At 41.0% G+C, this 21,840-nt stretch overlaps 2 protein-coding genes across 3 annotated transcripts; one reads left to right on the forward strand and one right to left on the reverse strand.

Annotated features, from left to right (window-relative positions):
• Positions 1-344: 344 nt before the first annotated feature.
• Positions 345-10,517, reverse strand: trappc6bl (trafficking protein particle complex 6b-like). 2 transcript variants are annotated; one of them, XM_034169390.1, is made up of 7 exons: positions 10,436-10,517; positions 10,119-10,216; positions 9,955-10,022; positions 7,454-7,571; positions 5,954-6,037; positions 5,471-5,564; positions 345-3,476 (listed from the first exon to the last, which is right to left on the reverse strand). In XM_034169390.1, the coding sequence occupies exons 2-7, from the start codon at positions 10,212-10,214 to the stop codon at positions 3,445-3,447; spliced, it is 492 nt and encodes a 163-aa protein (XP_034025281.1). In that variant the 5' UTR covers positions 10,215-10,216; positions 10,436-10,517; the 3' UTR covers positions 345-3,444. The 2 variants fall into 2 exon arrangements, with proteins under 2 accessions (XP_034025281.1, XP_034025282.1); XM_034169391.1 differs by lacking the exon at positions 10,436-10,517 and adding an exon at positions 10,400-10,418.
• Positions 10,518-10,850: 333 nt separating this feature from the next.
• On the forward strand, positions 10,851-19,995 carry bloc1s3 (biogenesis of lysosomal organelles complex-1, subunit 3). Its single transcript, XM_034169389.1, has 4 exons — positions 10,851-11,027; positions 12,747-12,945; positions 15,182-15,282; positions 19,601-19,995. Exons 1-4 carry the CDS (start codon positions 10,920-10,922, stop codon positions 19,781-19,783), a joined length of 591 nt encoding a protein of 196 aa, XP_034025280.1. The 5' UTR covers positions 10,851-10,919; the 3' UTR covers positions 19,784-19,995.
• Positions 19,996-21,840: the final 1,845 nt, after the last annotated feature.

A 21,840-nucleotide genomic window follows, 5' to 3' on the forward strand; every position in this document is an offset into this window, starting at 1 on the left:
GGGTATGACCAGGCAGATTCAAATTTCCAGTCCTGTATATGTGTTGGCCATCTCTGTTTATTTAATCCCTTCCTTCAGCTCTTTTATGTTCTCAACTTTTAAGCACCTGACTGTCCTGTACAATCCAGTTTTTCTTCCTGTCTGAATACATTCATTTTGTTTGTAAAATTGCAAACATGATGCAAACATGTATTTTTGTTTGATTATGAGGACAGACTGAGGTTCAGAGGCTCTAGTAATGGCTCCATTTTTTGTCCCCCCTGCTTTAAAGTCTACAGAAATTCTATTGTGGGGCCACCAGAGAAGGTAAAACACTGATATGACCACAGAAAAGAGACAATAGAAAGTTGTAAATGAAAAGTTTTATTTTGTACAATATTACAGCAGCACAAGCACAAAGTCACTTCAGTGCATTAGGTTGGCTGATGTTCCTCATGTCAGCCTGTGTGGTCCAACTCACTCGTTTAGCTGCAGCAAGAGGACCAAACCCTTGTACAGTAAACCAACATGACATTAAATACAGTTTTGTTTCCCTCTAGTGACAACAGAATAACATCTGGATTTTTTTTCCCCCTCCTCCACATCACACTTCATGATACAGCTGCATTTTAGTTTTAACTTTCCACTGATGACATTTTTAACTGAAGGGGTACCATAATCACACAGGTTTAAAGTTCACATTTTTCAGCCCAATTAACGGGTGTCTGTGCACATCTATGAACAGACATGTCTGAAAATTTTGATGCAAAACAGACAAATGAGATGAACAAATGTACTAACTGTAACAAGAATAATAATTCTGCAGAATGGGAACATTATGCAAGCTGAAACAACTTTGCAACACAAAAACAGCATTTACATAAATTCTCTTGTGTGTGCACATAAAAAAAGCAATATTTACAATAGCGTCAAAAGTGTTTTGTTTGTTTTGGTGTGATGTCACATACTTTTGGACTATTTCTTTAAACCAGCACACAAAGGCGACCCCGAACAAAACCGGGAGCAGCCGAATGAACAACCACCACCAGTGATTCATGTTTCCATTGATCATCTGTAATCCCACTAATCACAACACACTCGGGAATTAAACTACCTACAAAACCCTCCGCCAAAGTCATTATGGTTCCTGCTCCTCTGTCATCGAGAGGTCCATTAGGAATCTGAGATCCCAGTCTTTGAAGACTTTTAGGTAAAGCCACAGTAAATTAAAGTCTCATTACACATTACAGGTGAAACCTGTTAACTCACGCAAGTTGGGGTCCACAAACTCAGACCATGAGTTATCTGAAACCGCAAGATAATGAGGTTGACCACTAAAACCTAACATCAATTATACAGTGGTCTAAATGTTCAGAGTCCACAAATCAACCGTGAGTAAAGACGAAACATGAGTTCCACATACGCAAGTTAACGAGCTTTACCTGTATTTAGGTGATGTGGTAGCTACAGGTGTTAAATGTGGCTCATAACTGCCAACTTTTTGGAGAGAATGCTTACTTTATTTTATTTCATGACTCGCTAGAGTTCTTTTCAGCATGATAATCAATTGTGTAGCTTCCTGATTTTATCGTACGGCTGCCATGATTAGTCAACTAGTCATGATTACGTCGACTATAAAAATAGACTGCGACTAATTTAATAATCGTCATGTTTTGTTTTGTTTTTTAAGCTTTTTTTTTTTTCTCTCAAAACTGCTGATGTACCTTCTGCTGCCATTCTGTCCTTGACACACGTGCAGTAATGGTAATCCAGGCCAGCCATGATCTCACTGGAAAAGTTATACCCAAACAATATCATGGCTAACCGGCAACAAAGGTCAGCCGTTTGGGAGCATTTTGCAAATTAAACAGAAAAACATGCAATGCAAAACTTTCCTTCCACGGCAGTACAACAGCGATGCAGGAGCATCTGAGAAGGAGGCACGCTGTGGCTCATTCTGACAAAGAGGGAAAGTTGTCTTGGTAAGCTAATGGGCTAGTTAGTTGCTAACATTAACGGCTATAGTGACCTACTTACTTATATTGATAGCTGTAAACATTAACAATGACAATTTCATTAGCTTTAGCACACATATGTGTTTGCTGTAATGTTATAACAGTGATGTTATGCTTGAATAGGAAATGTGATAACGCTAATGCTTTATAATGCTATGTTACAGTGTTAAAAGATAAATTCCTCTTCAATGGACAACTTTGTTACCAAGCCAACACCATGCACACCTCGGAAAGCAAATATCCTGACTGAAGCAATCTTGAACATGTTGGTGACTGACATGAGCCCCCTGTCCATGGTTGGTGATCAAGGTTTCAATTGTCTTTATTTTTTGTTAGCATGCACCTTAAACACGTCAAGCTTGAAGCTCATGATGATTATATAAGACCAGCTACATGCTAGTGCATTAAGCCGCAATTTACGTATGATCCGATTAGTGGACTAATCAGAAATATAATCGGTGACTAGTCGATTATCAAAATAATCGTTTGTGGCAGCCCTATTTTACAGTCTTTCAAATTGACCCCGATCAACCAAAATTTTATGTATATGATTTTTTTAAGACATGCTACATAGAATACTACATATAATTACATATTTTTTTCAGTTATTGGTTAAAAGCTATTATTATTATTACTACTACACAGTTTTCAGTAAACTGCCATCCTTTTTTTTTTTTTTAAATGAATGAAAAGCATTTGACAAGAAAAAATTTAATGTCCAACATAATCATCCATCAGACCATTTTGTAGATATAGCAAAGGCAAAGTGACAGCAAAAGGTCATGATCATCACCCAGTTCGTAATGCAGTCATATCAAAAGGGTTAAAGAAACTAAATAAATTGACATACAATTTACAGATGAGTCAAGTACAATGAGATTTTTGGTAACACTTTCAAAATGTTATGTTTGTTAGTTCTGTGGTCACCATCTTGGACAATGGTAGCCATATTTGATTTATTTATTTCAGTTTTGGGTTATTTTGCATGTTTGAACATCAACCACGATATTTCATATTGTTTGAATACATTTTATATTTTATTTGGCGTTTATATGCGCAAATTTGAAATTTTGATCCATAGGGGGTATTTGTTTGAAAGGCTGTAAAATCAAGAAGCTACTTAGTACTGATTGCTATCACATCAAGATGAACTCTAGAGATATGTACCTTTCAGAAATATATTTTCAGCATTTGCGCTCTGAGTGGTAGTTATCACTGATACTGGCTCTTACACTAAAAACACTAACTCTGCTATGCCATATTGTGAATATCTGGCTGTCGGCAGACATTTGGGCCTGTACCGAAGCCCAAAAGGTTGTGTGCACCTTCATGCTGTGATTCAACAGCTCAGTGGGGAAACAAACCTCAAAAGTCATTTGTTTAGAAGGGTTGCATCCCCACACAGAAAAAAGTCCAGCTCATTAGCACGGGGCCACCAGGGAGGGCGGAGTCACAACTTCTGGATCACCACCTGAAACTTACCTGTTCAGACAAACAACAGAAGACGTCACATCAAACATCTGACAAGAATCTGCACACGGTTACTGTGACAGCTGAACAATGATAAACCATTAAACCAAGTGTTGCTGCTTTGAATTCCAGTGAGTCCAATCTATATGGAGGACTGTACTAAGGAAGACTCTGAGCCTTAAATCGGCCGCCGTCTGCAGCTGAGCAGCTTATAATGCTGTTTGTGCATCTGCTATAAGATGGAAAGATGCTAACTGGCTTACCAACAGACTGCGGTTCAATTACAGGTGTGCAGTTCAGACTACATGTCGGTGTCCTTGTACATGACACTGCATCTGCATAGTCTTGAAGGACTGATCTTACATCGAGGGGGTGTTATAAAGTTGGGAAATCCGACACTGCCACTGAGCTTTCTCTGTGTGCTTGGCTGCTTAACAGAACCGAAGTTCGATTGATTTGTTTCAGCCCAACGTCTTTCAGACATTCCTGTTTAACTAGTTATCATGTTAACATCTCCAATAACATGTCCTGTAAATCACTTCAGAGTTATTATCTAGTTACAAAAGGTGTTGGTAGATAAGGGTTTTTTTTTTATGGAAATAGTTATTTTGGAGAGTATTCTGACATTTTTGGATTATTTTGTTTGAGCGAGCAACCAACGTACGTCACGCTGTCTTCATTCGGAATGGCAGTCCAAGTATCTTGACTTCTCATCTGTTTCGGTCCTGCCTATCAAGCAGTCAGTGGTGGGCACAGTTCCACTAATCTGCTAATTATCAAAGCTAACTTTTTCGTTAGCGGATTAGCTTTTCATAACCATATCTTTGAAAACCATCAGTGGACCAATTAGCTTCCAATAAATTTAGTTCTGATCATTTCTAGACCACTAACATGTTTCTGCAGGCACAGAGTAAATGAAGCTTAACAGTTAAAAACATTTGTAAAGTCTGAAATCAAAGATTTTAGTGCCTGCCTGTTACATGTTTGTATCAAACATGACAGCTATGAGTGGTACAGCTTTATCCTATGCAGGCAGAGAAGAGCTGATTGCCAGAGATCTGGTAACATCAACATCACTTTCATCTGCCATCTACTGCCCAGTAGATGGCAGTATGAACAGCATTTGCCACCACATTCGCTAAAAAAAATAAATCCACTTAAACCAAATTTTCAGTTTTCAAATTGCCTTTTATTTTACAAGTGAAAAAAATTACATATTTACAAATACAGATTTATTTGTAAAACCCACCAAATGTTTCAGTAACGTGTGTTATACAGACCAAAAAAAAACACTCATGTCAGGAAACTAATTTTCCCATAATGCATTGCAGCATGTGTGTCTCAATGCTAAAACCTTCAAAATTAGTGCATTACTTTAAAACATATAGCGGATATTTTCATGTTATAAAACGACAGACGTGCCATTAATTTCAATAACTTGTCCGGAATTAATTTGTTTAAAATTTTAACAATAAGTCAAAACTGTCTGCCTGTGCATAACTTGTGTGATATGCCGGAGAGTCTGTATGGTGTGAAGAAAAATCTCCCCCCTTCCTTTTGCTCTTCTCTTTCATTTCTTTATGGTCACCGGGTCTCTCTTGCTGAGAAAAAGCTGATCTGAGACAGAAGCGCTGGCTTGTTGTTGTGTCAGTAGCTGCTAGTGTACTGAAATCAATACTGAAAGTTATTGGTTTAGCTTTTATCTGTAACTTCCGCTAAATCTTTTAGGGGTTTATCAGTTTAGCTTTATAAAACCTAACCTTTCAGTTAGTGGATTAATGGTTGTTAAAGCTAACTTTTTGGTTAGCTGTGCCCACCACTGCTACTGGTATGGCAGTAACAACTTGTCACTGTAAAATGCCCAGTCTGATTGTAAATGAGTGGCAGCTTGTTGCTTTGCCTCTGTCGCTTGTAGCTAATGTCACCAAGGGGTAACAAGCTTCATGCTATGGTTTCTAGTGATAAGCACCAGACCGATGGGCTTTCGGACCTGAAAGAATACTTACAGGAAGGCATGGTCGACACCTCAGCTGTAACCACACTGTCCAGACCCAAGTTCGACAGGGCTCCCCTCACCACACCACAGGAATATGCCAAGTACTATGACAACACAAACACTACATTTGACTGGCCAACACAGACTGAAGTCTACAAACTGTGGAAAAAATGTTATCCCTCCCCGCTATACCTCATCTGGAAAACAATACGCCATTAATGAAATTAATTACATTTATTTTGTTTGAGGTGTTTCACAAAGCCAGAATGTTCTGCTGTTAAAAATCTTTTTGTGTCATATTTTTTTGTGAGTTGTTGATTTTCTGCAAAATCAGAAAGCTGATTGAACATTCTCCATGTGTGGTGACTCCATCGTATTTGCCAGGTGGTTGTTATTTATTTGAATCAGTAACAGGAAAAAAAACAAAAAGCACAACAACATTTTCTTCTGTCTGATGCCCAACTGAGAGAAGTATCATGGTGTGCGTTCTAACCTTTGGGGCCTGGTCAAGATACTGTTTTCCAGTGGAGAGCTGAGTTAGCAGGGCGAATGTGTTGTCCTGCAGTACATATGTCCCCTACATCAACAAAAACACATACAACAGGCACGATGCAGTACTAATGTCTAATAACCACAAGCAAGACTGCATTAGCTAGCAAACTCTGTCCTATTTAAAAATAAATTTAATCAGGCCTGAGACCAAGATTAAATTAATTGAAGATGATTGTAATGATGACAACTGCTTAAAAAAAAAAAAAAAAACTAGAATGGCAATCGAGAGAGCACATCCCTCCAGCAACAAACAATTTTTATTGACACTTTCTAAGGTTATGCTTTTATCTGTCTGTCTGTCTGTTTGTTGGTTAACAGGATTACACAAAAATTATTGAACTGCTGTTCCTGAAACGTTGCAGAAGGGCAGGGTATTGGCCAAGGAGGAAACCATTAACCATTTTGAAGTCAACTTTCTTAATGTAAATGTTTTCTTCCTGGGTTCACACTTCCACCTTGTTTCAAGAAAAACAGTAGTTTTTGCATAAATCTTGCTACAAACAAACAAACACGGGTGAAAACGGAAGGAGGTTTCCAAAAAAAAAAAAAAAAAAAAAAAAAAAAAAAAAAAAAAAAGTTTTCCTGCCACTGGCCAGCCCTTCACTCCCCTAATGTGACAAAAGCAACAACAAATTTTCTCAACAGTGATAATTCAGATGAGTGTTCAGCCATCCATACTGCTGTTAATGGATCCATCACATTTAAGAAACTGGTTTCAAGAACAGAATGACAAAACAAATCATTACTTAACAACACGAGTAATCCTCAGAATGAACTGTTACATGCAAAAATTTGGGTAGACACGGTCAAAGTTCAATATGTGACATAGCAAATATCAAGCTTCTTTATGTAAAGATTTTAAAAGTTAGTCAGTTAATATCAAAATGAAAAATCTTGATAAAATAGCCCAAATTCAAGTATAGCAGAAAAAAGTAAGTATTAAGTAAATTAGTAAATTAAGTAAATTCACATGCCATTTAATATTAAATGTGTAAATCATAATTTTTACATACAGCTAACTTTAGACAGGCCAGGAGATGGATACAAGAACATTTTCAAATCTTTACATAAGCTTCAGGCGTTCAATTAATTTTTAAGAAATGGAAAGAGTAACTGTATCCCTCACCCCCCCCACCCACCTATGCAGAAATTTGTGTGTATTTCATAATCAAATATTTGTGTGTATGTGTGTGTGTATGTTTAAAACATGTGAATACCGTGGTTTTGATGACATTAAAATAAAAAATTTGTACAGACTAGCCCAGGGTTCCCCAACACAGCTGTTTGTCATTATAGGTTCAGTCCCTGTGTGGTAATTGAATGTTTTATATGACACTTTCAAACAAATAAAAATATGGCACACCTTCCTCATAACACGGTTAGAAATAAAAGCAATAATAATAATAATAATAATAATAGCAATAATCTGCTGCTGTCTTACCTGATGGTTGGTTCTGAGATTGTCAACCTGTCTCCTGAAGACTTTTGTCCAGAAATCTTTACAGATGAACTTCATTATATCCAACTCATCTTTAAAGCTCGGGGAGTCTTTGGTTAGCCTGGAGTAAGCAAAAATCAATTCAGACACTTAATTTAGTGAGAATCTATATCAAATTGCATTTATATTTTCCATACTCTGTCAAGTTAAGTCCAGGAGCATGTGCAAGTGCCGCGATCAGCCGCATCCACAACACTAAGAAACCGTGTTGTGTCCTGGATGGCAACCACCCAGGCACACACCCAGTCTATCCCATCACTGCAGCCACTGAGGTCCTCAATAATTGGACAGCTACATATGCACTGAATCACGCATATGGAAATGTGCCACATGACAAAAATGCCACGTTGATACTCGCTCAAAATGCAAGTGACACTCCTCATCATAGTCTCTCTTTGTAACCACTCGACTGATACAAAGTCATTCCAGTGGTACCCAAGGATCCTTTGAAGAGACCTAGTGGCAAAGGCATCCAGTCATCACCTTAGGTCAGTAGTTAGAGTCAAAGTCTCACAACCAAACAATAAGACAGGCAGCACCAGGGCCCTAAAGACTTGGAACTTCTTTCTCTTGCTAAGATCTTGGTATCACCAAACACCTCTATCCACTCACCTCATGACTCCATAAGCTCTTCGCAGGCACCTCTCAATCTCAAAGGGCGAGGACTATATGTCACTGCAGAGATAATTGAATGTTTCTAATTATCTGCATATTGTAGGACCGCCTACAGTTCTGGATACAGTTTTATGTGGTGCCCAGGATGTGGGTCAATATGTGCATTTATTACAAAAAAGAAAGAAATAGTAGGGTTAAATTTTAAAGAAAGGTGATGTGAATGGTTGTGCATGACTGTTTGTATACCAAATTTTAAATGGCAGGATAATACAGCTAGAAGGCACTCAGAGTGCATGCCTTTGCCAAAGCCAGATATATTCCAAAAAATATGTCCCAGATCAAAATGAGAATAAAATCCCTCATTCTCTAGGACATTACCCAAATTGCATCAACATGCTCTCACAACTTTTTGACATTAAATGTTAACATGTACTAAACATTCTTCTGGATCTCGGCAGCAATATATATTCTGGATCACCTCCAAAACTGAATCAATTTTTTCCCCAGAACGTTATCATCTGCTCATCAACTTTCAGTGAAATCTGATCATTAGTTTTTGAGTTATCCTGCTAAAAAGTCAAACAAAAAGACATACACCAGTGAAAACATCACCTCCTGTGTAGAGGTAATAACCAAAAGAATGAAAAATTTAGAGAGCACTACTCTGTTACATTCCAGTTCACAGATCAATAACCATTGTGACACTAAGGCTTGATTTTAGTAGAAGTTCCCTCCCTTCAACTTTAAGTGGTGTAAAATGGTAAATGGACAGCACTTACATAACACTTTGCGTCCTCAAATTATCAGTGTGTCAGGTCACAAGCCAGTGTCACTGACTGAATGGGCCCCCCTAAAAATCGGTCCGCCCTGCATTCACTGCACATGCGTCATTTGGGATCACAGCAGCGCATCTGAGGCTGACTCTCTTCACCCAAAGCGATCAAAGGGAATAATGTGATTAACCATCAGATAATGTAAAACCTCTTAAATCATTCTAAAGTCAGTTTTAAGCAGAAATGAGGCAATAATAGCCTCATTTTGCTACTAACGCACCAAAATGACGTAGGCGCATCTGCACGTCAGATGTTTGCCATGCTACTGCGGTGCTCTGATCGGTCTGCCATCTTTTATTACAAAATAAGGCTGAATTTATGTGGAAAAGATTGTTGTACAAAAGCTTCAGATATCTGTTGCTGAGATAGATGATGACTGGCGTGCAGTTTTAAACAGAAACGAGGTGATAATCGGTGAACTGCGGCTGACGCTTAGAAATGACAATGCTGATGCTCCGAAATGACGTATGCAGTGAAGGCAGGGGAACCGATTTTTAGGGGGGGGGGACCATTTGGTCGGCGACACCGGCTTTGACCGCTTGACCATCACCTTCCCCTGCACTAGAATAATCCACTGAGGTGATTGAAAATCTGCAAACTGTTGGCCCTTCATGTACATAGTTCTCCAGTCTGTCCCGAGAGCTGAGCCATACTAAAATACGAAATGTAAGGAAACAGAGTGAAACGGGGCCTAAAATGATGGTACATTTCCTTACATGCACTCAATTATGACAAGACAAACTTTATATCACAGATTACTTGCATAATAAAATACGCTTAAAGCAAAATTGTTGTCTCCATTTCATGATTATTTACCTCCATTTAGTTATTATCAGTTCCCATTTTGCTCCATTTCATATTTTATTATATCCTCCGAACGTTTACCTCAGTTGCGGAAACCTGATCCTTGCTTACACAGTGTTTAAGAAATTGGGATCATGATTCTGAAGCTGTTTTTAACCTGTAAATATAAATATAATATGAATGCTCACCCACCTTTCAATGAGTCCTTGTCCGACCCTGAAGCCCATTCCTTCCAAGATAGACACACACGCAGATCGATCCTAAAGACAAAGACATTTAAGTCTCTGATTATCTGAGTATGGACACAGACACAGGCGTTAGTAATTAAAAGAATAAATCACATTTATTGAACGCACCTTGCCGTCCAGTTCTCCTTTCCTGGACTGTTGTTCTTTATAAACATGGGACACGATCTCCATGTGAAGGAACTCAAAGAGAACCTCGTCTGCCATTCCTGACAAAACACAGAGAGCAACAGCTCAAAGAAAACCGCTTAGTTCAACTTCCAGCGTCAAAATTCAAGCGGAAATGTTAATTTGCTTATATAGCATTAGCTTGTTAGCCACATAGTCTGACAGCTAATTAGCAAGTGAGCCTGTCGACTTAACGCAGAGTACTGATAAACGATATAATGCACGGTTTAAATGTGTAATATGAAAATTAAAAATGTTACCAGAAAAAATATTTTACACAAATACAACAGCAGTTATCAAAAGTAAACGCGCTTCTTCTTCTGTGTAATGTTATGACGGTCGGCGCACAACACAATTATGCATTACTGCCACCACCTGGACTGGGGTATAACGTAGAAGAGCGCCTGTTGGTCAAGAAACAGAAATGCAGGTGGTTGTTTGTGATGATCACAACAGCGGTATGACAAAAAAAAAAAAAAAACCCGCACCGTTAAAGCTGTTGGCAGGAGTTCCCACCAGTCCTTCACGGTGGTGCATGTGTTGGTTCTATACTCCGGTCCAGTTGGTGGCGGTAATGCACGATGGTATAATTTGCCAAACCATCGAAGAAGTAGCTACATCCTGAGTGTCTGCGTCACGTGATGATGTCTCAGACTTCTTGTCTTTGTTTTTCTGTGTTTTCTGACCACTTTTAGCTCCGGTTTGGTGTTTTCTAAGCGTGTGTGTGTGTGTGTGTGTAAAGTCATGTCCAGCAGGTATCAGATCGTGGTTCAGGGCGAGGCGTCAGAGACGGACTCAGACGATGAAGTATACCTCACATCCACGGCGCAGCCCGTCGCAGCTGGAACCAAGGTACGAAAAACACATTAAAAGACCCTGATTCTGCTGATGCCTTGTACTGCAAGAAATAATAAAATGAAAAAATGAAAAACAAAGTGATGCACCCTTGAAACCAGGTCAGAGTGTTCTTGCTTGTTATTTTAAACGTAATGTTGCTGATTGAGGAAGCAGGAGTCCAGATGTGGTCTTGAAGGAGCCTGAAGGCCGAGACTCTGCTGGTTACCTAAACATCTGTTTCCGTAGCCGTCACACCAGAATGAATGAATGAATTAGCACAAACACAATTCATATATATATATAACCGTATTTATTTTCATTAATACGGAGTTCATAGTAGCACAAGGGCTCTGCTGTCCAAAGTGTCCATGTGTGTATGGCAGTTTACTTGGCTGTAGTGGTACACTGCTGGCAAAACCAATGCACAGCCCTTGGTGGGTGCTTCTTTCCCACGCACGGGAGATGATTTCAGAGCAAGCATCTGTCACACTGCACACAGTTCCATGGGTCTCTCCTTGTGCATACAGCACATGTATAGCTGAAGTTGTCTTCCTTCATCTGAAGCACATGTTGGGTAGGTCATGCTAGCCGTCGGGGTCAAAGTACCTATGTATCTTCTCTACACTAACGTTTTCATCCAAAGTAGTATCACAAACAGCAGTTGGATCTTGCTCTATATCAGTCTCATGGATCTTCTCACTTCTGAAGACAACAGCTGTGGAGCTGACGAACCACTGCAGACACTGCATGTCCCGCTGGTCTTTAGTCTACTTGATGAAAGGGAGTGGCTTGTTGGTCTTCCTCCTCTTGTTTGGTGGGCCGATGACTAGTGACAGCTCCCTTCGGACATCCTCGCATCTTTGGTGCGCCCACCAAACTAGTCCCAGCTGGTAGGCAGGATGCTGTCGGTGATGCATCATCAGTCCTGGAATAGCCCATGACATCCAGCAACTGGTCAGGGGCTGATGATGCCGTTTGGGGTGCTTTTGTATTTTGGGTCAAGGATGAATGCCGCCAAAACAAAACGTTGATAGGACTAATATTTTTGGAGAAGCTACACATATTAGCTAACAACACTGAACAATGGATGTTGCTAACTACTCTCTGGACTCACACGCCATTCCAGTAGAGGGTGGTAGGTCATCTTTATATTAAAAGTGTGAGTGCCGTGATTTATTTTTTTTAGTAGGTTCAGTGTAACAATATAATAAAAAATACGTTAAAAAATACATTGATGACACAAGAAAGTGAAAACACTTATTTCCATTGTCCATTTAAAAATCAAATGACAAAATAGAAGTAAAAATAAAATAATAACAATGGTGTGTATATGATAACAAGAACCTAAACAATTTATAAATGCATCAAGACACTAAATTAACATTTAAAAATTGCATAATTAACCAGAAATAAAAAGGTTGAGTTCCTCTTCTAAAAATTGTTGAGGTCTAAGGTTCTAAAAACATTCTGGACTCTCACAACATTCCAGTTCTTTATACAAGCTTTGATTAATTTATTACCACCCCTGTCAGCTACCTATTTTATAAACACTACCCTATCTAGAGCCCGTGGATCCCTATGGGCAACACACTAGTTTATATTATTTTAAGGCCAAAGGGAAGATGACCTGATTGACCACATACTTTTAGTTTTGTGGCAGTGTATTTTACAGTTTTTGAGACATGGTGGTTGGAGTGTGTAATGTGTTGTATGTGTGTCCCTGTGTGTGCTCAGATTCCAGGAGAGGCTTCTGAAACAGACAGTGAGGGTGAGACGGAGGATCAGACACCAAGTAAAGTTTGCCCTGATGTCCTCAGCCAGGCGAGCACCCCCATATTCAGGAGAGACCTGCCCCCTCTCATCATAGTGCGAGACCACCCTGACATACCATCAGTCGTGGAAGACAAGCCAAGCCCCACCCACAAATCTCATGGTGAGAAATGATGTCGTGATTTTGTGTTGACATCACTATTGTAAAGCAGTACACCGTCTTAATCGGAAGCTAAGTATATTGATCCAAGAGTTAATCAGTTACTAGCACATTGATGCTCTGCTAACCACGGGAATGTTCCAGAGCATTAGTGCTCTGAGTGCTGCAGCTAGTGTGATCGGAAATACCACATTTGTTTGGTGCTGACAAAATTGCAATGACAGTAATATTTTATTCCCACACATGTTCATTAATTTGACCGTTTTTAAAGCTAAACTAAGGTTTGATGTTTTACTCTGAAATACATGTTTGTAGCTGGGAAAAGTCAGATTATTCCAAATAGTGCCACAGAAAAGGATGGAAACATGATTTAAAATTGGCATTATTAAATGTAAAAGTCAAACATAGTGGGGAGGGGTGCTCACAAGTATGAATGTAGTCAGGGATAGCTGTACTTTCTCTGTTTTGGTCCCACAACAGCGATATGTGTGTGTACGCACACGCATGCAGGGTTCTAGCTAGCGCAAACTTGTGTTACGGCCCGTTATGATATCATTTTGGACCATTGCGCTTATTTTGGACCGTGTAATCAACCGTTTCTGCAGCGCGACTCCAGTTTGAAGCGTGAATGAAGCAATGCTTCGATTCAATGGCTCGTGGCTCTTTGATTCGTTGCTCTTCAGAAGCGGTAAGTCCACTTCTTAACCCCTCTCAAAGCCATTAAAATATCATGAGTCATTTTTGTGTGGATTAAAGTCAGTAACTGGGACTCATGTCTTGTTGCAGTCAACAAACAAGAATCATCCTCCGTTCCGTTTGCTCTGCTGAGACAGAGTCCGGTCGGAATTAATAACTTCAAAACGAATTGCCGCTTTAAATAAAATGACACCTCTTACAAATGTTGCAATACAGACAATAAACTACAATCTACTAAAACGTTTTTTTCCTCCCAAAGTGAGACGTCCTGCATTCTTTATGAACCTGACGTGCAGTGCAGCGAGCTGTAAGAGCTCAGCTCATAGGTATGGAAAGACATTCATGCCAATAATAATGTCTGAAAGGAAATGCTTTTGACAAAAATGAACATTTTATTTCTGTTTATGTCCAGAGATCAAGGATCCACCATGTAGAGTTTATTATGTCCAGAGTTTAAGGATCCAGTAACCAATTTCATATTTATTTACTTTAAGACTCAATAAAATGTTGCTCAGTTTCAATTTAATCAGCTTATAAAGCACCAAATTACAACAAAAGCCGTCTCAAGGTGCCTCACACAGACAGTTCAACATAAAAATTAAAACAAATAAATAAAAAAAAAAAATTCAAATACCTAATTAAAAACAGAAGTAAAAGAATAATACATAAAATAAAAACTACTCATAAGAACGAGAATAAAAATAGGTTTTAAGTCTTGACTTAAAAATGTCCACGGACTCCAACTGCCTCACTGAGGGCCATGTACTGGCTAATCCAGAATGAGATTGCCCACTCAAACGTCCCCAGCCTTCTGGACAGGATGAAGGGACTTGGGCTGTCGTACCTGGCTTTCCCCTTTGGGTACCCCTAGAATGGCCATTTTTTAGCTTAAATTTTCAAAAGCTGCCCCCTTCCGCAGCATCCCCCCCACTCGTTCGCTTCGCTCCCTCGACATTACCACTACGCTAAAATTTTATCCTAGCTAGAACCCTGCGCATGTGTGCTGTATATATATATTAATTAATACAGCATTCATTATTTGTTTTATATGACACCTAAATAGTTGCTTGTCATTTGATATTTTACTTAAAGTTATACGGCTGAAAAAGTACTTGCATCTGCTTTTCTTAATCCAGCAAAAAACCGTGATTGAAAGATACAGAACTTGTCCAATTCTTCATTTGACAGTGCTTCTACAGCCACTAGAGATGTCACCAACAAGCTTCTAATTGGTTTATGGTGCACTGAATTTATCTTCCTCATATCACAGACGCATTTACCCAAAAAGGCAGTGGAATTGTTCTGTGGAGCAAAACGTACTGAACCAGTTTGGATGAAAAATAATATAAGTCATACAGTGGACTATTTTTCTATACAAAGGGACGCGTATACAATCAGTGCCACGTGACATACAAGCTAAAAATCAGATTACAAGGATCTATTTAGATGTTATATAATTCAGATTAAGAAACAGCTACACATGAATGGATTTACTGATTTTTTTTTTTTTTTTTTTTTCCCCCCAATGTTTTGAATTCTCAAGGCAACACGTTGTTACAGCAGAAGCTGCAAGAGTCAAACAGCCGGCTGTATTCTGACATGGGACAGACACTACGACAGGTTTACGGCAGTGCCAACCGAGAGGTACGGTGAGGGCAGTTCTTAAACATTTGCAGTGACGTCACGGTGAATGTCCATCCTTAATCTCTACACAGTCCGTGAACATGTTGGCAGATGTTTTCTGGCTGTGATTGGAGAGACTTTGCACAGGGCAGCGTTTGTGTGTTGCTTCTGCATTTCCACAGTTTGATGGTGGAGTGGCACAGAGGAGGATGCTCCTAGAAAATGTCAGATTTCGGCTCACGTTTACCAGTATGTGCACTGGATAATTGAGCCTGGATTAGATCTGTTTTCTTGGAATGAGGTCCCGCTGTGCTGCACTCCACCACGAAACTGACCGATGGTGCAACAAACCGTTTCTCCAGTCACACCCAGAGTAGCTGTGTCACAGGTATCTTGGTGGCTTCCCTCACTTCTTACATCCTCACTCAGAGTTACCTATCAGCGGAGATCTAAATAAACTCAAGATACATTTTACTGAACTTTAAACTCGCATTATGTAGTTTTGAACCAATTTTTATATTTTTTGTTTGTTTTCTGTTTTCTTACAACATGCCACATGGGGTGTGCAGCCAGTACATTCTGAGTGCCAGTCCCAAGCCCGGATAAATGAGGAGGGTTGCGTCAGGAAGGGCATCCGGCGTAAAACAAGCCAACCCAACTATGCAGACTCAGAATCGAATTCCCATACCGGATCAGTCGCGGCCCGGGTTAACAACGTCCGCCACCGGTGCTATTGCCCAACAGGGTGCCGGTGGAAATTGGGCTACTGCTGGGCGAAGACGACGAAGAAGAGGAGGAAAACGTTGCCACGAACAGCGGGAGAAGAAGAAAACTAGAAGGGTGGAAATGAGAGTGGGGACTTTGAATGTTGGTAGTATGACTGGTAAAGGGAGAGAGCTGGCTGATATGATGGAGAGGAGAAAGGTACACCTATTGTGTGTGTGCAAGAGACCAAGTGGAAGGGAAGTAAGAGCAGGAGCATCGGCGGTGGGTACAAGTTGTTGTATCATGGTGAGGACAGGAAGAGAAATGGTGTTGGGGTCATTTTAAAGGAAGAGTATGTTAAAAGTGTGTTGGAGGTTAAGCGAGTGTCTGACAGGGTGATGAGTGTGAAGTTTGAAATTGAAGGGGTGATGATGAATATCATCAGTGCATATGCCCCACAGGTAGGTTGTGAGATGAAGGAGAAAGAAGATTTCTGGAGTGTGTTAGATGAGGTGGTGGAGAGTGTGCCTAAGCATGAAAGAGTGGTGATAGGAGGGGGGCATGTTGGTGAAGGGAACAGAGGTGATCAGGAAGTAATGGGTAGATATGGTATCAAGGATAGGAATGGGGAAGGACAGATGGTAGTTGATTTTGCAAAAAAGGATGGAAATGGCTGTGGTGAATACCTACTTTAAGAAAAGGGAGGAGCACAGGGTAACATATAACAGTGGAGGAAGGTGCACACAGGTGGACTACATTCTTTATAGGAGATGCAAGCTAAAAGAAATCACAGACTAAGGTGGTAGCAGGAGAGAGTGTCACTAGACAGCATAGGATGGTTGTTTGTAGGATGACTTTAGAGGTAAAGAAGAAGAAGAGAGTGAGAGCTCAACAAAGGATCAGATGGTGGAAGCTGAAGGAGGAAGACTGTTGTGTGAAATTTAGCGAGCAGGTGAGAAAAGCACTAGTTGGAGGGGAAGCAATTTTGGACAACTGGAAAAGTACTGCAGATGTGGTGAGGGAGACAGCTAGGGCAGTACTGGGTATGACATCTGGACAGTGGAAGGAAGACAAGGAGACTTGGTGGTGGAATGAAGAGGTCCAGGAAAGCATAAGGAGAAAGAGGTTGGCGAAAAAGTTTTGGGATAGTTGGAGAGATGAAGAAAGTAGACAGGAGTACAAGGAGATGCGGCGTAAGGCGAGAAGAGAAGTGGCAAAAGCAAAGGAAAAGGCATATTGCGAGCTGTACAAGAAGTTGAATAGTAAGGAAGGAGAAAAGGACTTGTACCGATTGGCCAGACAAAGGGACAGAGCTGGAAAGGATGTGCAGCAGGTTAGGGTGGTAAAACATGCACATGGTAATGTGCTGACAAGTGAGGAGTGTGTGCTGAGAAGGTGGAGGGAATATTTTGAAGAGTTGATGAATAAAGAAAATGAGCGAGAGAAAAGGCTGGATGATGTGGTGAGAGTAAATCAGGAAGTAAAAGAGATTAGCAAGGACGAAGTGAGGGCTGCTATGAAGAGGATGAAGAGTGGAAAGGCAGTTGGTCCAGATGACATTCCAATGGAGGCATGGAAATGTCTAGGAGAGATGGCAGTAGAGTTTCTAACCAGATTGTTTAATAAAATCTTGGAAAGTGAGAGGATGCCTGAGGAGTGGAGACGAAGTGTGCTGGTTCCTATTTTCAAGAACAAGGGTGATGTGCAGAGCTGCAGTAACTACAGAGGCATAAAGCTGATCAGCCACAGCATGAAGTTATGGGAAAGAGTAGTAGAAGCTAGGCTTAGAAAACAGGTGAAGATCTGTGAGCAGCAATATGGTTTCATGCCGAGAAAGAGCACTACAGATGCAATGTTTGCTCTGAGAATGCTGTTGGGAAAGTACAGAGAAGGACAGAAAGAGTTACATTGTGTGTTTGTGGACTTAGAAAAAGCTTATGATAGGGTGCCAAGAGAAGAGTTGTGGCATTGTATGAGGAAGTCTGGAGTGGCAGAGAAGTACGTTAGGGTAGTGCAGGACATGTACAAGAATAGTGTGACAGCGGTGAGATGCGCAGTGGAGGTGGGATTACACCAAGGATCAGCTCTGAGTCCTTTCTTGTTTGCAGTGGTGATGGACAGGTTGACAGATGAGATCAGACAGGAGTCCCCATGGACTATGATGTTTGCAGATGACATTGTGATCTGTAGTGAGAGTAGAGAGCAAGTTGAGTCTAGTCTGGAGAAGTGGAGATATGCTTTGGAGAGAAGGGGAATGAAAGTCAGTAGAAGCAAGACTGAGTACATGTGTGTGAATGAGAGGGAGCCCAGTGGAATAGTGCAGTTACAAGGAGTAGAAGTGGTGAAAGTAGATGAGTTTAAATATTTGGGGTCAACTGTTCAAAGTAATGGAGAGTGTGGTAGAGAGGTGAAGAAGAGAGTGCAGGCAGGGTGGAGTGGGTGGAGAAAGGTGGCAGGAGTGATTTGTGACCGAAGAATATCAGCAAGAGTGAAGGAGAAAGTTTACAAAACAGTAGTGAGACCAGCTATGTTGTATGGTTTAGAGACAGTGGCACTAACAAAAAGACAGGAGGCAGAGCTGGAGGTGGCAGAGCTGAAGATGTTGAGATTCTCTTTGGGAGTGACAAGAATGGACAAGATTAGGAATGAACATATCAGAGGGACAGCTCAGGTGGGACGGTTTGGAGACAAAGTCAGAGAGGCGAGATTGAGATGGTTTGGACATGTGCAGAGGAGGGACCCAGGGTATATCAATCAATCAATCAATCAATTTTTTTTTATATAGCGCCAAATCACAACAAACAGTTGCCCCAAGGCGCTTTATATTGTAAGGCAAGGCCATACAATAATTATGTAAAGCCCCAACGGTCAAAACGACCCCCTGTGAGCAAGCACTTGGCTACAGTGGGAAGGAAAAACTCCCTTTTAACAGGAAGAAACCTCCAGCAGAACCAGGCTCAGGGAGGGGCAGTCTTCTGCTGGGACTGGTTGGGGCTATATATAGGGAGAAGGATGCTGAGGATGGAGCCACCAGGCAGGAGGAGAAGAGGGAGACCAAAGAGGAGGTTCATGGATGTGCTGAGAGAGGACATGCAGGTGGTTGGTGTGACAGAGGAAGATACAGAGGACAGGGTGAGATGGAAACGATTGATCTGCTGTGGCGACCCCTAACGGGAACAGCCGAAAGACAAAGAAGAATGAAACGAGATGAATAAAATTGGAATTTGTGAGTGATTATAAAATAGGTTGTTTGTGGTATTTTAAGCGTGTGGGGAACTTCGTTCTTCAGGGACGGCTGCCTCGTTCATTCCTGGATTATCTTCATAAATGAAATAAAGACAAATGAAGCAATCATCAACCTTGATTAATAATTGGTGTAATCTGACTAGGATTGTAAAACAAACAAGCAAACTGCATCCTAAGAAAGATGATGCCATTGTCACTGGTAACTCAGCAGGTAATTAGAACTCACTTGCAGGATTCATGATAAATGTCATCCAACACCACCTACGTTAAATCTCCCGCTCAGATGTGTTCGTTGATATTGGGGTGCTTTTGTCTTCTCTGCTCATTTCAGTTGTTATTTCAGTAAAGTTGATTTGCTGTATTTTTTTTTTGTTTGTTTTCGTTAAAGGTGCGCAGTGCAACAGCTCAGCTCACGACGTCTCAGAGTGCCATCATCAACGCTTCCCACAGCATCCGATTAATCCTGGATGACTTGAAGGCGGTGTCAGAGAAGATCGACATCATCACCAGCTGTCACCTGCTGCCAGACATTAACATCGATAGTTTGCCCGACACGCCGTCTGTACCGTAAGACAGATATCAGTATCAGGTACATGACGGTGTAATCGTAATTCCCTCCACGGCTGAGGTTCTTGTGTGAGCTTTGCCTCGGCTTTTCTGTTGCTGGCTGACTGGAAAGCTAATGAACAAATTTTTAATTAACATTGCAGAATTATTGCTTTTCATGAGGTGTTCGGGTCGGGTTGGCATAGCAACTGGATCATGTGACTGATGTTGGTGAAACATAGTTATACATAGAACAAAAATCATTGAATATGTTTTGAGCAAGTCAGTCTTGGATTGTATGAACAAATGTTACCTGCCTTAAAAAATATTTACTGTATATCCTGAATTTATTGACTTATCGCTGTATTAACATACGTCTCTTGGTCCTCGTCCTCTGGAATCGAACATATGGAAATATGATGTTGCTTGACAGAGATGTTTGGAAAAGCTGATATCTTTGCAAGAGAATGAGGGTTGTAGTCTTTAGGGTCCCGGTGCTTTCTTTGTTGATGTCAGACTTGGATGCCACTCAGTGACTAAAGGTGAAGAGTTCTTTGGTACTAGGTCTCCAGAGGATCCTTGGGAACTGTCAAATCAATGGTTACTTATGGAGTCTTAGATGAGGAGCATCACTCATATCGTCAGGGAGAGTCGGCATTCTGGCTGTGTGACACATTTCTCGGTGCATGATGCAGCGTGGAGGACCCTCAGTGTTGATGATCCCAGTGGCTGGAGAAGGCCAAAGGAACGTCCACCTTACACCGAGCTGCAGCAGAGAGATGGTTATTTTTTGAGAGGTTGGGATGGATCAGTTGGCTGCGTGGGTGGCTGCCATCCAGGACCCAAGACAGTTCCATAGTGTTGTGGCTGTGGAGATGCACTGCGCCTCTGAATACTTCCAGGCCTGATCTCACTTTATCACTCAGATCCAGGAGGTGTGTGTTTTTCTGCAGGAAGTTTAGAACTTAAAAAATACAGGTATGTTCCTGTAATTTAACCACTCTGCACATTACTTCATATTTTAGCGTGATTCAGTGTCCCGCTGGTTGTATAGCATCTGTTAATAAATACAGATTGTTTTTTTGTTTTTCCTTATTTAAGTTAATAAAGCAGATTTTGCTGATGCTAAACTGCTTTAGAATTGTACCAAAACATAAACCTATTTAAATGTAAATCTATAACTGCTTGTCTTTTTTTTTTTAAACTACCGTTGTGGTTGTTACACATTAGTTGTCATGCACAGATTCTGTTCCCCGTGTTCCCGTGTTACATGGCTGCTGAAGCTGGAGGTTTTAATAGATGAATGTGTTTTGTACCTGGCATTTGTTTTGAAGTACTGTTTTATTATCTAAAAATTTTAATGCCAATAAACAACAGAACACATGCAGAGAAGAAATGATTAAATTGGTTCTCCATAAATATCTAGATTTTAGAGTTTTGTGAATTCCATAAATTATTTTAGCACTGTAGAAATGAGCAACTGTAAGTATAAACCATCCATCCATCCATCTATTTTCTTCTGCTTCATCCGAGGACGGGTCGTGGGGCTGCAGCTCAAGCAAATCCACCTAGACCTCCCGAACCACACACACCTCTCCCAGCTCCTCCAGGGAAACCCTGAGGCGTTCCCAAGCCAGCTGCGAGATGTAGTCCCTCCAGTGTGTCCTGTGTCTTCCCCGGGACCTCCTCCCGATGAGACGTGCCCGGAACACCTCTCCAGGGAGGCGTTCAGGGGGCATCCGAAAAAGATGCCCGAGCCACCTCAGCTGGCTCCTTTCGATGTGGAGGAGCAGCGGCTCAACTACGAGCTCCTCCCGAGTGACTGAGCTCCTCACCCTATCTCTAAGGGAGTGCCCAGCCACCCTGCAGAGGAAACTCATCTCGGCCGCTTGTACTCGCGATCTTGTTCTTTCGGTCATGAGCCAAATCTCATGACCATAGGTGAGGGTCGGAACGTAGATCGATTGGTAAATCAAGAGCTTTGCCCCCCTACTCAGCTCCCTCTTCACCACGACGGTCCGATACAGCGACCGCATCGCTGCAGACGCTGCACCGATCTGTCTGTCGATCTCATGCTGCGTC

Source organism: Thalassophryne amazonica, chromosome 4 (genome assembly GCF_902500255.1).
Source record: "Thalassophryne amazonica chromosome 4, fThaAma1.1, whole genome shotgun sequence".
In the NCBI taxonomy this organism is placed as follows: Eukaryota; Metazoa; Chordata; class Actinopteri; order Batrachoidiformes; family Batrachoididae; genus Thalassophryne; species Thalassophryne amazonica.

What these genes read in the sequence shown, in the direction of transcription:
- trappc6bl (XM_034169390.1), bottom strand. Translation starts at nt 10,214, where the DNA reads ATGGCAGACGAGGTTCTCTTTGAGTTCCTTCACATGGAGATCGTGTCC. An exon ending in ATCTCAGAACCAACCATCAG is followed by an intron (nt 6,038 to 7,453) that starts GTAAGACAGCAG and finishes TTGTTGATGTAG; the next exon opens with GGGACATATGTACTGCAGGA. An exon ending in GGTGTCGACCATGCCTTCCT is followed by an intron (nt 3,477 to 5,470) that starts GTAAGTATTCTT and finishes TTGTCTGAACAG; the next exon opens with GTAAGTTTCAGGTGGTGATC.
- bloc1s3 (XM_034169389.1), top strand. Translation starts at nt 10,920, where the DNA reads ATGTCCAGCAGGTATCAGATCGTGGTTCAGGGCGAGGCGTCAGAGACG. An exon ending in CCGTCGCAGCTGGAACCAAG is followed by an intron (nt 11,028 to 12,746) that starts GTACGAAAAACA and finishes GTGTGTGCTCAG; the next exon opens with ATTCCAGGAGAGGCTTCTGA. An exon ending in CCCCACCCACAAATCTCATG is followed by an intron (nt 12,946 to 15,181) that starts GTGAGAAATGAT and finishes TGAATTCTCAAG; the next exon opens with GCAACACGTTGTTACAGCAG.